The 15,809-nt window shown below is 39.4% G+C and overlaps 1 protein-coding gene across 5 annotated transcripts in view; it reads right to left on the bottom strand.

The window, feature by feature from the left end:
- Nucleotides 1–15,809, bottom strand: part of SLIT2 (slit guidance ligand 2) — a 361,217-nt gene that overhangs the window by 157,131 nt on the left and 188,277 nt on the right. For all 5 annotated transcript variants that reach the window (XM_036330006.1, XM_036330014.1, XM_036330022.1 and 2 more), the window contains exon 5: nucleotides 6,904–6,975. In XM_036330006.1, coding sequence (XP_036185899.1) covers nucleotides 6,904–6,975 — 72 coding nt within the window. The remainder of the gene's footprint in view (nucleotides 1–6,903; nucleotides 6,976–15,809) is intronic.

The raw sequence follows: 15,809 nt of genomic DNA, 5'->3' as shown, positions 1-15,809 counted from the left end.
GGCTTTGAGTCAAGATGGGTAATTATTGCAATACAGGCACAATGGGATTATTGGACCAATAAAACATGATAGACTTTTAAATGTCTTAATTCTATAAACAAACAGTAGAAACACATTCAAAGGACTATTTGAAACCAGGGACATTCTAAGCAGAGGCGTTCTGAACAGCACCAAATATCAAGGACCACTCAGCATGGACCAAATGTTGGCTGAATGCTTTGGACAGGACCAGATGTCCAACAAGGGTATTTATTCAATGCACAGCAATTGGCAGAGACTGTATATGCACCATCTCATTAGTCCTCATAACACCTTCAATAAAACGTAAGTATTATCATCTTGATTTTATTAACGAGAAGCTGAGGCTCACACACTTCAATAACTTATTCAAAATAGTAGTAAATAGTTGGTGAAATTTTGATTCAAATTTAAATTTATGTACATTTGGAACCCCCACTCAATAACAAGTGGCCAGGGTAACAGATTCAGGAGTTATTCATTCTGAAAATGGGTAAGTGTGTGTGTGTGGGGAGGGGCAGGCTCAATTAAATCTCTGATGGCCAAGTTTCAGGGAAGAAGCCAGCAAATGAAGAGAGGTAAACAAATCCTGAGAAGAAAGAGATTGCAGTAGTCTGAAGTAAGCATGTGTGAGGGTCGGAAAAAACCTGATCCTTAAAAATCTGGTAGATTCCAGGAAGACAAAAAATAAAAACAGCATTCCCTATGATGGAGATTGGCACAGAGAACAGTTGTAAGCAGAGGCTCTACACTGTTTACGGTAAATGTTCTCCAGAGAGAGGCCATTTGGGCTTGAGCAAAGAGCCTGTGTGCAGATTAAGTGGGAGAGAGGGATGGGAACCTGGGTGGAAGTCAGGTATGAGCAGTTAGATTGTCTAAAGAGACTAGCTGCTATGCCATTTAATAACAATCACTTCTTTCTCAGGGAAGAGTCTATATTCCTATAGACCCTGCAGAACTATGACAATATTCTTCTGTGTCCATAAGGCTTTGCCATAGTATCTATAACAAAGTGTTTTTTTATATATAAACTAAATGATTTTTAATGAATTTTTATTGATTTCAAAGAGGACGGAAGAGGGAGAGATAGAAACATCAATGATGAGAGAGAATCATTGATTGGCTGACCCCTGAATGTCCCCCACTGGGGTCAAGCCCACAACCCGGGCACCTGCCCTGACCAGGAATGGAACTGAGACCTCCTGGTTTATAGGTCGAAGCTCAAGCACTGAGCCACATTGGCCAGGCAATACACTGAATGATTTTAAAACAAATAATGACGGGATGAAAAAGAAGGCTTTGTGAAAATAAATCTGCCTGCAATGTTAAATTACCTAATGAGAACATGAAATGCAGATCAAAATTTAATTTTCAGGCCACTGAATAGTATAGAGGTAGCAAAGAGAGGCTGTTCAGTGTTGAGGAATGTAGGAACCTAAAGAGCTGGCCTGTCTCCAGTACAACATAACAGCCACAGCAAAATCATGCCAATTCCTATTTTGTACATATGTGAGTTGGATTCACAATTAATCAGACATCCTTGTGTTTTATTTGTTTTGGAAAGTGTTTATGAAGATTGTATAGATTCATTGTTACATGAGCGAATGCCATCATTGACGGAAGCAAATTTGGAGAGGTTGTTGGAAGCACACTTGAGCATAGCTGTTGGGGATTATCACAGAATTCAGTGTGCTTTTAGAGTGAGTATTAACCAGGAAAATAACAGGACCACGGACAGTTCCCATGGACAGTTCTATGGGCATCTTCCTGATATATTTCACATTCAAGGACCCAACAACAGCTGGTTACCTCTTATGTCGATAGACAAACTTCTGGGTGTTAAGGGGAGCTCTGGGCCTCATAATACAAAACTCAATGTACTCTGTCTAAGGGTAGAGCCATCTCTACAGGTCTGTTCAGACGGTTTGATGTCCCACTGAAGGCCTGTGGCATCTAATCCAACACCAAGGATAGCAGACCCCTTGAGAGAGGAACTGATCTCCCCTTCTCAGTCTCTTCAGCCTCATCTTACCGAAAACACTCTAGAAAAGAGCTGGGGTCCCTAAAAGCTACAATTTCAATTTGATGCCAATAGATTTTATTTGTATGATAATTATTTAATAAGTATGTAAGTATGAAAAGAAACATCTTGCCCTAAACATGTAAACTAGCTGATTAGAGTAGACATTTTGCAATTCTGACTTAAGTTATGTGACAAAGCTAAAGTAAGTTTTGCATTTGTATGGAAAATATATTATAACAATATAAATCAACTCTTCTGTTTGCCAAATCTTCTTATTGCCAATAATCACTGCAACCCAAATTGGGTAATTTGTTTCCTTAAATGTCATGGTCATACACATCTGTTTCCCAAATGATACCATGACTTACTCAAAGAGAACTAAGCTAGATCCTCTTTAACCTAGGCTCTTGCCTATCAATTAATGCATGTCAAAAAAAAGAATAAATGTAATATTTTCCATAATGTACTTTTTACCAAGAGGAAGTTTTCCCGGACAATGATGGTAAGGTTCTTACCAGATGGAGGGTTAATGCATTTGGGATAAAGCAAGTAAATGGAAGGGAATTTATTTATGAACAATGAAAAGTAAAGTTTCACTGGAACATGCTGTACATTTGGAGGATGTACTGCAAAATGAAATTAGAAAAAAGGCAAGTGTGATTTATATTACACAGTATAGCTGAAATAATGCTTGTTGAAATTTAATTATTTTTAAGTATCCATCTTGGACTCACTAAATAAACTAATAGTGAAGTATGACAGAGTTTGCTTTTGTGATATGAATAACAACTAGCAATCTGCTTAATTTTTAAGTGTATATATTTGTACTTTTTTTCATTTAAATCCTAGAATAACTATAACTAGGGATGTTTTCTTATAAATACAAGAGATTTTGGAAGGATTTTTATACTCAGAAAGTACATACTGAGAGAATAAGCTTGCAAGGCTCAGCAATAAAGCAAGGTTTAATTTGAATATTCCCCTAAATTATTCAACATTATTCAATTAAATGGAAATATCTCATAAATCCTTGTTTAAAAAAAACACAGTAGCATAATGTAACATGTCTTTGTTTAAGATCTGATCAGAAGGCAGTGAAGGCTTTACTGAATCAGTGTTAAATACATGAGATATATGCAAAATTCATTTTTTTTAAAAAGTGGTATAAACTGTGATTACCATTTTGGTGAGGCCTGGGTTGGTAAAGATAAAGTATCAATACTTTAATTCATACTTGATTGGGGAGTTGGAAAACACAGATGTAAATCTTATGGAAAAGTGCAGCCGGGGACTGTTATAAACACTATAATTTAGGTGGTATTTTAATATGATCTTGTTATTCTCCAATCTTACCGTCTAAAATGTCAGGAAAACGCAAGTGGTTTCCATTGCAGCCAGAGAAACTTAGGTAACAAAATAAAATATAAAGAATTTTAATCCGGTTAAGGAATTAATAGAGAAAAGCCAAAAGGGTATGGGAAGTCAGCCCCGGAGATGCTGAAGAGCAAGATAAATGTCCCTCTGTCTGGCATGGTTTCTGTGTGGCTGGCCTGCAGGAAGAGGACTAAGATCCGCTAATCCGCAAAATGTCCGCAGCATCAGTTTCATATTGTCAGGACGCTGCCTTGAGCATAGTTGGCCAATCCACCCGCTTAAAGAAAGGCCTTCCAGTGAAAGTCTGCTAATAACTGGAATTTGCTCTGAGTAAGGCCTGACTGTGGTAAATCCAATACGCCCAATACGGTGCATCAGGTTGGCTTTTAGTGCTAAACAAAATACCACCTTGATGCCACCTAAGCACATATTCCTTCTGTCTAACCTTTGTTTTTTTTTTCCTCTTTTACTCTCAATGACCAGGAACAGTAGCCATCCTGGCACCATACAGGATTGTCCAGATTGTAAATGCATATCCTGGAATGCAAATAGGTCTGTACCTCTCCTTCCCACACTGAATATTACTAATATTATTAATGCAAATATATTTGGCCTTTATTGAGGCATTACTTGATAATGTATGGTCACCCCTTTAATAATATTATGAATTCAAGTTTACCCTCATATTAAATATACTTTACCAGATATATATATTTTTTTCACTTTTTTTCTTTTTCTTTTATTTTTTTAAAATTTGTTTTATTGCTTAAGGTATTACAAAGAGTATTACATATGTCTCCTTTTTTCCCCCCTTGACCTTCCCCCAGCCTTCCCTACCCCCCCAGTGTCTTGTGTCCATTGGTTATGCTTACATGCATGCATACAAGCCCTCTTAAGAGATCAACCAGATATATTTTTAACTTTTAATGAAAAAAAATTGAACTTTATATAAAGACCCATGAAACTGGACATTTTTTGAACAATGTAGTTTGAACTATATTTTAATTATAGTTCAAACTATATTCATTAGCTATGATCCTAATGAATTAAATAAACCTAAAAATGCATTGTGGTATTTCAACATTGCTCTGATAGTCTTTCCCATTGTTACATGAAAGGCAGTAAAAATAGTGGGAATAAATTCTATCTTTGTACAGCCTCTTTAGTAAATTCTGACTTCCTCCATCCCACCCTTGCCACTATTTCTGAATATAAACCAACCTCTCCAGATTCCTTTATATTTTCTTTTATAAACTCTTTCCTACAGAATTCCCTAATAACTTCAAACAATCCTTTTTTTTAATATCTCTTGCTCTCCTCAGCACCTATAGCACTTAATATCAGCATCTTGGGTGAGTCATTTAGCACTTTCTGATGTATTTTATTTTTCCATTCTGTAGCTCATGTCTAAATAACCCCTAATAGACATGGGTTTCTTATCCATTACTACTATTGCAAATGCCCTGCTTTTCTGTCTTCTTACTCTATCTTTTCCAAGGTTAACTTCTAGCTGTTGATTAGTGAGTACTTGCAGAATGAAAACCACTCTATTTCACTGCATTTTACTGTTATAAACAGTCTTGTACATATCTTTCTCCCCTAATACTCACAACAAAACCAAGCAATTATTATGTTCATTTTATAAAAGTGAAAACTAAGGCTAAGTTTACTAATTTGTCATAGCTCCAAATCCAATAAAAACCAAAAGATTCTGAGACTCCAGTACTAATCTCATCTCATTGAATACATAATAACTCTCTTTAATTTTGGGGTGGGTGGGGATAACGCATGTGGGGAAAAAAGATTTTCAAAAATCCTGCTAAGTCAATAATGCATTCCCTTCAGCACACTGGCTAGCACTTCACTTTTTTGTTATCTCTAAACTTTTAAAATCACTTTTTTTTTTTAAGGATAAGAGAGGAGGATATTACCAAGAATCTCACCATGACCTGCATCCTGTTCCAAACTGTATCCTTAAATTTGGCAGAAGGATTACTTATAGACTTGGATTCCATGAATATCTTTCCTAAGAAGCAAAAGCCACCTGTTTTAAGGACTTAGAGATAATACTATGGTAAGATTGTAAGTGCATTCCCAAAGGGTGGTCAACTGTAGCCATTACTATCCTTTTACAGTGACAAATAGGCAACTTGAGTAGGTGCTACATAGGATCTTTATGTTCCGACATAATATACAGAGGCCGTTTTGAACACTCTATATCGCCGAGTCTACAGGCAGACTTCTCGGAGCCCTAGCTAAAGAAGATAAAGAGAAAGCAAATAAAATCCTTTGAACATGTAAACACTCTTAAAAAACTAGGGCCACGATTTCAATGGCTCTACACAGTTACATCCAGAAGCCTCTATTTCTCTCTTGACTTGTACATGTAGAAAGTACACATTTAAAACAAAAACCATGTACACGGGAGAGAAGCTATAGAAGCCAAGACGTGTAGCATTATAAACAATCATCCTCTTTGACGAGGAAGAACATCTGTCTCACTTTTTCCATCGAAAAAAATGTTGGATCCCACCATGGAGAATCCTGAATATAAGTTAAGTCTTGACACAGCCCCTGCCCGGTTTATGACCAGTTAAAAAGTACTGAATTCCTGATAGTTAATCTCAGCATTCAGGGGCTTCTCTCCCCCTACATTTCAAGCTAATGCAAAGGATAAAGAAACATTTTATTCCCTCACTTTCACAGTGAATCTAAAACCATCATTTTCAAAGGATAACATGGTATTTTAAAATGTATGAAAGTATATACTGGCAATATTAGTATTGCCACTGAGATTTTAAATCCAATACATATCACCAGAGCCACGGGCACTTAGAACAAACACTACAGTTTAAAGATTGATCAAGGGAACATACAGAAAGCAGTATTCTTTTTCTTGTTCCTATTTAAAGAAGGTTATGCATATATTCTTCCATAAAGATATGAAGGAAAATAGATGTAAGAAAAATATTCACACAAAGGGAAATGCATAATTTTTCTCTTCTCATATTGTTGGTGTTTAATGAAAATGGTGATCTAAAAGCTATTTTAGAAAGCTATAGCTCTAGGCTGTAGGTATCTCTAACGAGAAAATATTATCTACTCTTTCTGGAAAAAATAGTTTATAGTCTGCATATCCAATAAACAGCAGTAACAACCAAAAAGGGAGTTATTGAAATAAGCTGACAGTAAAAGGCAGAAAATACATTGCAAATATCTTTTAATCAAATCACTTCTCAGATTTAACAAGATTAATCACAAGGTTTGAAGAATGAATTTGATAACCAGTTCAGATTCAAGACATCTAAATGAGAATCCTTGCCGATAAATTGTGAAAACAATATAAAACTTACTTTACAAGCTCTCCTAATCAAGCATAAAAATACATTGGGCTTTCACCACTTCTCATTACTGTTTCTTTAATATAAATTTAACATTAAAATAGGATGGCTTTAAAAAGCCGTATACATTTTTAAAAAACTACTTACAAATTTTTAATGTCAACTGCTCCACGGAAAGCCTTCCTTGGAATTGCCTGAATTTGGTTTTCACTGAGGTCTCTAAAAAATAACAAAAAAAGAGAATAAGATTAAGCTATAATATATTTGATTATTTTAATCAATTTATTTGAGAAGTTATAGACTACTTCTAAAAATGTACTAAAAACATCATAATGAAATCCATAGCATAACATGCAATTTCTAATACAAACATTTTATATTTCTCGTATAAATTACAAGTTTAGACTAAATGGTGTTTTGAAGTACTTTTCCAGATCTTTAATTGCATAATTAATTCTAGAATATGGTTCTCTTAAATTTAAGAGTTGATTCAATTCTGTGCAATAAAATATTTATTCAAAACAAATAGAAAATTTTTCATAACTCAATTTCAAGGGGTTCTAAAGTGTTAGCACTGATATTTCTACATCACTGACATAACTTACAAAGTATATAGGAAAGCAGTCCATTTTAACATCCCAGAGAAGAGAGTGCAACAATTGATAAAATCTGCGCAGTATGATTAAGTTTTCATAGCACTTTAAGTAATCTTGAAAATGGAACATGGCAGTACTAACCCAACAATAAAACAACAGTTCTTGCATGAAATATTAATAGCAAGTTGAATTAAAACCTTCTTTAAATAATTCTATTATAACCATAAACACAGCCTGTCTTGTATTTGCATTTTAATTTAATTGAGAAATACATTTTAATCAAAGGAGAAAAGCACTCTAAGTCGGAATGAGAAGTTAGTAAAAAAAAATCACTCATCTCATGAAATAGAACATTATTTTACCTCCCGAGTTCGGATGCAATTCCATGTGCTCACGTAGTGTTATTAGCCTTAACAAGTAGGATATAAATACACAATGAGCAATGCCACTGGAAAGCAGAAAATGCTTGCCTCATTTTAAGCAACTACTACATAGCAGAAAGTTGAAATATCAAATAAATAAATGATTAAAATAACCAGTATGGTGCTAAAATTATCACTAAAATTTTAAGATAAGTGCTGCTCATGAAGAAATGCGAAGCTACGAACCACGGAGCATAGCTGATGAAAACAGAGCCATTTTCCAGCGATGTGGAGGCAAACTGGACAGATTCATACTAAAGCTTCTCATGGCCAGAGCTCCTTGTTCACACACTTATGGCCACGCAATAAGGATAATTGCAGATGGAAAGATTTAGTGTGTGGTCTTGACCTCATTAACACTAAGTTTTAAACAACTAAGATTTGCATTTATAGCTCACTATCCACAGTGTTCAAAGAAAAATGTTTGCTAAGCAATTTGTAAAGAAATAAATATTAGTCTATTTAAAGAGTAAAGGTCTTTAGTTGAAAAAAAAAAGGAAGCAAAAACACATACATTATTTCCAACAGTGAACGTGCAGTATGTGCTTGAGTGGAAGTTCGGGCGGCCACCCATTCCCTAAGCACTGTGGCTCCGTCACTGCTTCCAACCATTTTGGGAAATCCCTAAGAGTGATAAAGCTTCATTTCTCTAAAAAGTCCTAATTTCTCTAGCTTGTCTTTAATTGAGACCAACTTCCTTACTTTGTTTACTTCCTTACTTTGTTTAATTACAGAGAGTTAACGATATGTATTTAAAAGTCCCGATACTAGAAACAGTGTTCGAAGGAGGCTACTGAGCAAGGAGAAGGTAAAGAGAGATATTGGAGAAAGAAAACACATCAGAAAGTAATAAGAAATGAAGAGGGACAAAAGATTGAATTCACGCAAATCTGAATCTATAATGCTCCCTGAAAACCAACAGTAGTGGTTCTACTGTGGTGTCGCTATTAATTCAATGTATTCCCATCCAGCCAGCCGGAGCCATTTCATTCACCACCTGCGGACTCACCTCTGCTGAGTCTCTAGCCTAGCACAATTTGTCTCCCCGGGTCACAGTCTCAAATGGGGAGACGTGGAGTCGGGGGAAAGGCAGGGGATATTTAGGTGGAGCATGAGACATCACTGAGAATCCGTGGATTGCAATCAGAACCCATTCCTTCTGAATTTGATTTTAGTCCTTCTGATTTCGTTCTTTTGGTTTGAGGCAGAATTCTAGAACAGGGAAGGGTTTTACCTGCAAACCCTACCAGTCTGTTCTTTTTACGAAAGAGTGAGCAACTGTCTGTTTCAGAGGCTCCTTCCTCCCCGAAGGTCAGTGGTGTCTGTGTGGATTATGTACATTACTTCCCAGGCAATTCTATGGGGTCTCTGTCTGTGCCAGCCCACTCTGCAGGCAACGCCAGTGTGGATTCCAGGTCCCTTCATGGAAGTGGGCATGGTCTTCATGACAGGAGGAAGTTGCTAAACATGTTTTCAGTGCCTATTGTATTTAATAGTTAATTTTAAGAACTAATAGAGTATCAAATTTGATCTATATTTCCTTTAATCTCCATAACCATCATGTACAGTAGGTATTATTACCCTGGTTTTACAGGAAAGGAAACTAAGCTTCAGGGATATCAGGCATTAGTGCTAACCGATGAGACAGATTGTTAAAGTAAATGTATAGAAACAAAACAGATACATATTGAGTCTAGATTTAGGGAATTTAAAGGTGATACCAGGAGGTACTTAATCAATCTCAATGTGTCCTTCCTGTGGCTTAGAATTTAGAAGGCTTTTTCTTAACGCATTCTAGCCTCTGATTTATGGCATTTGCAAAACGATGGGTAAGATGGTGTTAGAAGAACGGCTCGTATTTTCTACAAAGAATCAAGTGGGGACTAGCCGTTATTTCTAGCCAACACATTGATTTAATATGTGCAAGAAACTGGATGATGTTGCAAGGATTGCTGAGCTGTGTAAAGCCCATTCCTGGCTTCAGGAACTTTCAAATCCAGTAAAGATCCATGCTCCTAGCCAAATGAGATCTAAAAAGTGAGAAAATAAGAGTAAGGAGAAAGGTAATGTGAATGCGTTAAGATGTAAAGGTAGAGGGCAGGGCGAGGGTCAGCATTTCCAGTAAAATAAATTGCACAAGCAAGAATACGGAGGTGGAAAAAGAGAAACATTTATAGGAGTAGCTTTTGGTCAGGTTTGTTTAGAGTGGAGTAATGGGAGATGAGATTGGAAGGACAAGTCGATGGTATAGACTTTTTGGTACCAATTAAGGAGCGAGCTCTTGTTTTAGCAATGGTAATGGATGGAAGGGTAATGGACAGAAACAGGACAGAGACTCTTCCTTAGATAAAATAAACTGGCAACCAATACCTGGGGTCAAAGGCTCACATTCAGAAGACCACATACAAGACTCCTGCGCTGGCTGGAGAAAGGGTAGTGAGAATCTCAAGCAATATAAGAACCATTAACACATGGCTTGCTTATCCTGGGCCAATTAATGGGTGAGGCATCTCTCGCTGTAGATAGAAAAGGTGGAGAAGATAACCAGTGGTATCAGAGACACATGAACAACCAAAACACAGAAATAAATTGTCTGTGAATATGAATAGGCAAGAGAGAGAGGAGACAGAAGTGACTTTGAACTTAGGTTCGGGGGACTGTAAACAAAACTGAGAAATCAGAAGAGCAAGTTGCTGTGTCCATTATGAGTTAGAACAGCGGTTCTCAACCTGTGGGTCGCGACCCCTTTGGGGGTCAAACGACCCTTTCACAGGGGTCACCTAAGACCATCGGAAAACACATACATAATTACATATTGTTTTTGTGATTAATCACTATGCTTTAATTATGTTCAATTTGTAACAATGAAATTGGGGGTCACCACAACATGAGGAACTGCATTAAAGGGTCGTGCCATTAGGAAGGTTGGGAACCACCGAGTTAGAGAGATGTGATATATATCACCCAGTTTGATGGTAACAAAGTTAATATATGGTAAATAGGCACACGTAGTACCTGAGAAAGGTGATCTAGGAGATCACAGTGGTATTGAGTCATTGGAGGCTTGACGGATTCAAGATACTTTCAAGATACAATGGGATCCTTTTGAACCTTGATAAAAATGATTGAGCTCAGTAATTCTCGCCTCTAGTAATGGGGCTGGTGATGAGGGGCAGGAATACAAGGAGAGAGGCAGTATGCCAAAAGAATTACTAGCATAGACTGTAGACCTCAACTATTAAATTATATCTCCGCCATTTATTAACCAGCAGTAGAGGCCCGGTGCATGGATTCGTGCACCAGTGGGGTCCCTAGGCCTGGCCTGCAGGGATCAGGCTGAAACCTGATCTCCAACATCCCCTGAGGGGTCCCAGAATGTGAGAGGGTACAGGCCAGACTGAGGGACCCCACCTGTGCATGATGGGGGCTGGGAGGGACCGTGGGAGGGCTCCAGGGCATATCTGGCCCCATCTTGCTTGCCCAGTCCCAATCCACCAAACCCCAGCAGCAAGCTAACCTACCCCCTGGTGTCTGCCCCCTGGTGGTCAGTGCACATCATAGCAACTGGTCGAACAAACGGTCAGACACTTAGCATATTAGGCTTTTTATATAGGACTAGAGGCCGGTGCACAACAATTTGTGCACTCGGGGGGGAAGGAGGGGTCCCTCAGCCCGGCCGATGCCCTCTCTCAGTCTGGGACCCCTCGGGAGATAACGACCTGCTGCCTTAGGCCTGCTCCCGGGTGGCAGAGAGCAGGCCCAATCCCTAGGTGCAGCCCCTGGTCGGGCTCAGAGCAGGGCCGATTGGGGAGTTGGGGCGCCGCCTCCTGTCATGCACAGAGCAGGGCGGATCGGGAGGTTGCGATGCCACCCTCAGTCACGCTCAGGGTAGGGCCGATTGGGGGGTTGGGGCACCGCCCCCTGTCACACTCAAGGCAGGGTCAATGGGGAGGTTGCAGCGCCACCCCCTGTCATGCACAGAGCAGGGCCAATCAGGGGGTTGGGGCGCTGCCCCCTGTCACGCACAGAGCAGGGCCCATCAGGGGGGTTGGGGCTCTGTACCCTGTCACGCACAGAGCAGGGTCGATCAGGGGGTTAGGGAGCTCCCCCCTGTCACGCACAGAGCAGGGCCCATCAGGGGGTTGGGGCACCGCTCCCTGTCACACACAGAGCAGGGCGGATCAGGGGGTTGGGGTGCCGCCACTGTCACACTCAGGGCAGGGCCGATGGGGAGGTTATGGCTCTACCCCGTCACACACAGAGCAGGGCCCGTGGGGGGGGCGGGGGGTTGGGGCGCGGCACCCTGTCACACACAGAGCAGGACTGATCAGGGGGTTGGGGCGCCGCACCCTGTCACACAGAGCCGCAGGGTGATCAGGGGGTTTGGGCGCTGCCCCCTGTCACTCTGATCCCAGTGCCAGGAGGCCTCGCGGCTCTGTTGATCCTGGTGCTGGGAGGCATATTACCCTTTTACTATATAGGACAGAGGCCTGGTGCACATGTGGGGGCCGGCTGGTTTGCCCTGAAGGGTGTCCTGGATCAGGGTGGGGGTCTCCACTGGTGTGCCTGGGCAGCCTGGGTGAGGGGATGATGGCTGTTTGCAGCTGGTCACACACCCTTCAGGGTGGGGGTCCCCACTGGGGTGCCTGGCCAGTCTGGGTGAGGGGCTGAGAGCTGTTTTCAGGCTGGAGGGTGATGGAAGCTCCCAACTGCTCCTTTTTTCTTTTTTTTTTTTTTTATACTCGACCAGCTTTAGCTCTGAGGCTCCAGCTCTTAGGCCTCCGCTGCTGAAATCAGGTATCTGGTTTGTTTCGGTTCTATAATCGAAACTCTGTATCAACTCCAGCTCTGAGATCCCAGTTCGCTGAAAGCAGGTTTCTGGGTTGTTTTTTTTTAGCTTCTATATTTGTTACAATGTTTGAAACTGCAGGCTCAGAGGCCAGCAAGGCAGGCGGGGAACGTTGGTTTCCTCCGTCACTGAAGCAAGCAAGCCTCATGTTAGTTTCAAGCTGCCTGGCTGCCAGCCGCCATCTTGGCTGGCAGTTAATTTGCATATCGCCCTGATTAGCCAATGGGAAGGGTAGCGGTCGTACGCCAATTACCATGTTTCTCTTTTATTAGATAGGATGTGACCTTGGGAAGTTTGTATACCCTTTTTTTGCTTCAGTGTCTTCAGATGTAAAATGAAACAATAATTGTGTCTACTTCACAGGACTGTTAGGTGGATTCAATGAATTCATACTTTAAGAAATGCTCAGAAATACCTGCCACATAATAAGCACTATAGAGAATTCGGATATATATATATATATATATTACAATTATTCCATTAGGCAATGCTACATAGCCCTGAGTGGATTTGCTTTGTTCCCTGAAGATTATAGAAGAAAAAGTGAAACATAACTTATGGTAATGTTTTGTGAACTGTGTGGAACGAGAGGAATGAGTCAGAACTACTGAGTTAGCGAGATGGAGCTGCCAAGGATAGTCTGTAATTATATCACTAGGCAATAGAGTGTAAAAATGTATTCCAAAGTAGGGAAGTGGCTTGATTGGACTTGATTTTTAGGAAGATTAAACTGGAAATTAAATTTCAGAGCAGGAAGGGACAATGAGCAGTAAAGTCATATTGGGCAGTGTTGGTGGAGAAAGATCGGTCCCCAGTGAACTAGGAAATTCTACTTGGAGAATGTTGAGTAATAAAGTTGGGAGTTGGCCCCAGGTCAAATTATAAGGTCTTCAATGTAAATTAAGGCTAGTGTCATCTTGGGAAGAGCTGGAAGACCCTCAAATTTTCTGATTAAGAAAATAACAAAATTCAAAAAGTACAAAGAAAATTTGGGGAGAACAAGTAAGGTACTTGGAAAGCTGGGATTGAAGACAAGAATAGTTTTGTGATATTTTGGTCACAAATATGGAAAAGTATTGCATGCTCATAGATTATAAAAATTAATATTGTCAAAATATCCATACTACCCAAAGCAATCTACAGATTTAGTATAATCCCTGTCAAAATTCCAATGACATTTTTCACAGAATTACAACAAACCATCCTAAAATTTGTAGGGGACAAAAAAGAGTTTGAATACCCAAAGAAAGTTTGATAAAGAAGAGCAAAGCTGGAGGCATCATGCTCCCTGAATCTAACTATATTATAAAGCTATAGTAATCAAAACAGTATGACATTGCATTAAAAACAGACACACGGACCAATGAAACAGAATAGTGTGTCCAGAAATAAACCTGTATATATATGGTCAACTAATTTGAGAGAAAGGTTCCAAAAACAGAGTGAAAGGATAGCTCTTCAATAAATGATGTTGGAAAAACTGGACAGCCAATACAAAAGAATGAAATTGTATCCTATCTTACACCATACACAAAAATCAACTCAAAATGGATTAAAGACTTGAACATATGACCTGAAATCATAAAACTCCGAGATGAAAATATAAGGGGTAAGCTACTTGACATCAGTTTTAGCAAATCACATATCTGATAAGGATTTAATATCCAAAATATATAAAGCACACACACAACTAAATAGCAAAAACATTAAACCAGCGGTTCTTAACCTGTGGGTCGCAACCCCTTTGGGGGTCGAACGACCCTTTCACAGGGGTCGCCTAAGACCATCGGAAAACACATATATAATTACATATTGTTTTTGTGATTAATCACTATGCTTTAATTATGTTCAATTTGTAACAATGAAATTGGGGGTCACCACAACACGAGGAACTGTATTAAAGGGTTGCGGCATTAGGAAGGCTGAGAACCACTGCGTTAAACAATCTGCTGAAAAGTATGCAGATAAACTAAATAATTTTTCCCCAAAGTCACACAAATGCTAACAGGTACATTAAAAAGGTACTAAACATCGCTATACAAATAATGCAAATTAAAACCACCATGTGATACCACCTCACACCTGCTACAATGGCTACTATAGAAAAGACAAGAGATACCAAGTGTTGGTGAGGATGTAAGGAAAGGGAACTCACAAGCACTGTTGGTGGGGATGTAAATTGGTGCAGCCACTGTGGAAAACAGTATGGAGGTTTCTCAAAATATTAAAAAGGCAGGGATTTCATTCATCTTGTTTCTACAGAACTCCTGACATGTGATAGGCCTTCCTAAGGGAGGTGAGGAAAGATAAAGAAACCCTGAAGTAAAAACTGACAAAAACATGGCAACATGCCTTAGAGACAGAGATATTGAGTATAAGCCTGTGCCTGGTGCCCTGATGAGTAGTCACATCTAATATTATAGACACAATGAGGGAAATAAGGAGAGAAAACTGGACTTTCGAGAGGGCTTTGAGATATATTGGTATCAGGCAGCACAGGGGAAGTGAAAGGGAATGTTTCATAAAACGCTGGAGATCAGAAATTAGAGCTCAACGAATAGATCAGAGAGAGGAACACAGATTACCAACCCTTCGACCATGGTGAGAATGGAACTATGCACTACATACATGAATCTTCTTTCAGATGGTACATATCAACACACTTCACATCTGCAGGTCATTGTCCCTGATGCTCAGTGTACTCACAATTTCAACATGGGAAAGTGGGAAAGTCAGCTGTGCTTTTCATTCATTCATTCATTCATTCATTCATTCATTCATTCATTCATTCATCCATTCATTCATTCATTCATTCATTCATTCAAAGGCATACATTGACAACACGAAATCTGATATACCCACAGCTCTGTGATAGTTCTGTCTCCTCTCTGATGCTTTTGATTACCCACTTGACTGCTGCTTCTTGAACAGCGGGGCTGTCTCCTCTACATATGTCCTTTCTTTTCCAGGCCTTACTACCATCCTACACAGAATAGGTTCTTTTATCATTCTTTGATAGAAGTATGAATGGTCTATTTTTAGGTATCACTGGGGCTGTTCTTCCACTAGAAATTGTTTTGTCACTGAGAGCCTGTAGCAAATTCTAGTAGTAATAATAAATATATATTTTTCTTCTAATCTCTAATGTAATTGATAAGACTGTGCTTTCTATGGGGTCTTACAGTT

The sequence above is a fragment of the Myotis myotis genome, unplaced genomic scaffold (assembly GCF_014108235.1).
Source record: "Myotis myotis isolate mMyoMyo1 unplaced genomic scaffold, mMyoMyo1.p scaffold_m19_p_1, whole genome shotgun sequence".
In the NCBI taxonomy this organism is placed as follows: domain Eukaryota; kingdom Metazoa; phylum Chordata; class Mammalia; order Chiroptera; family Vespertilionidae; genus Myotis; species Myotis myotis.
The sequence above is the reverse complement of the archived record's forward strand: the minus strand, read 5'-3'. Positions and strand labels throughout refer to the sequence as shown.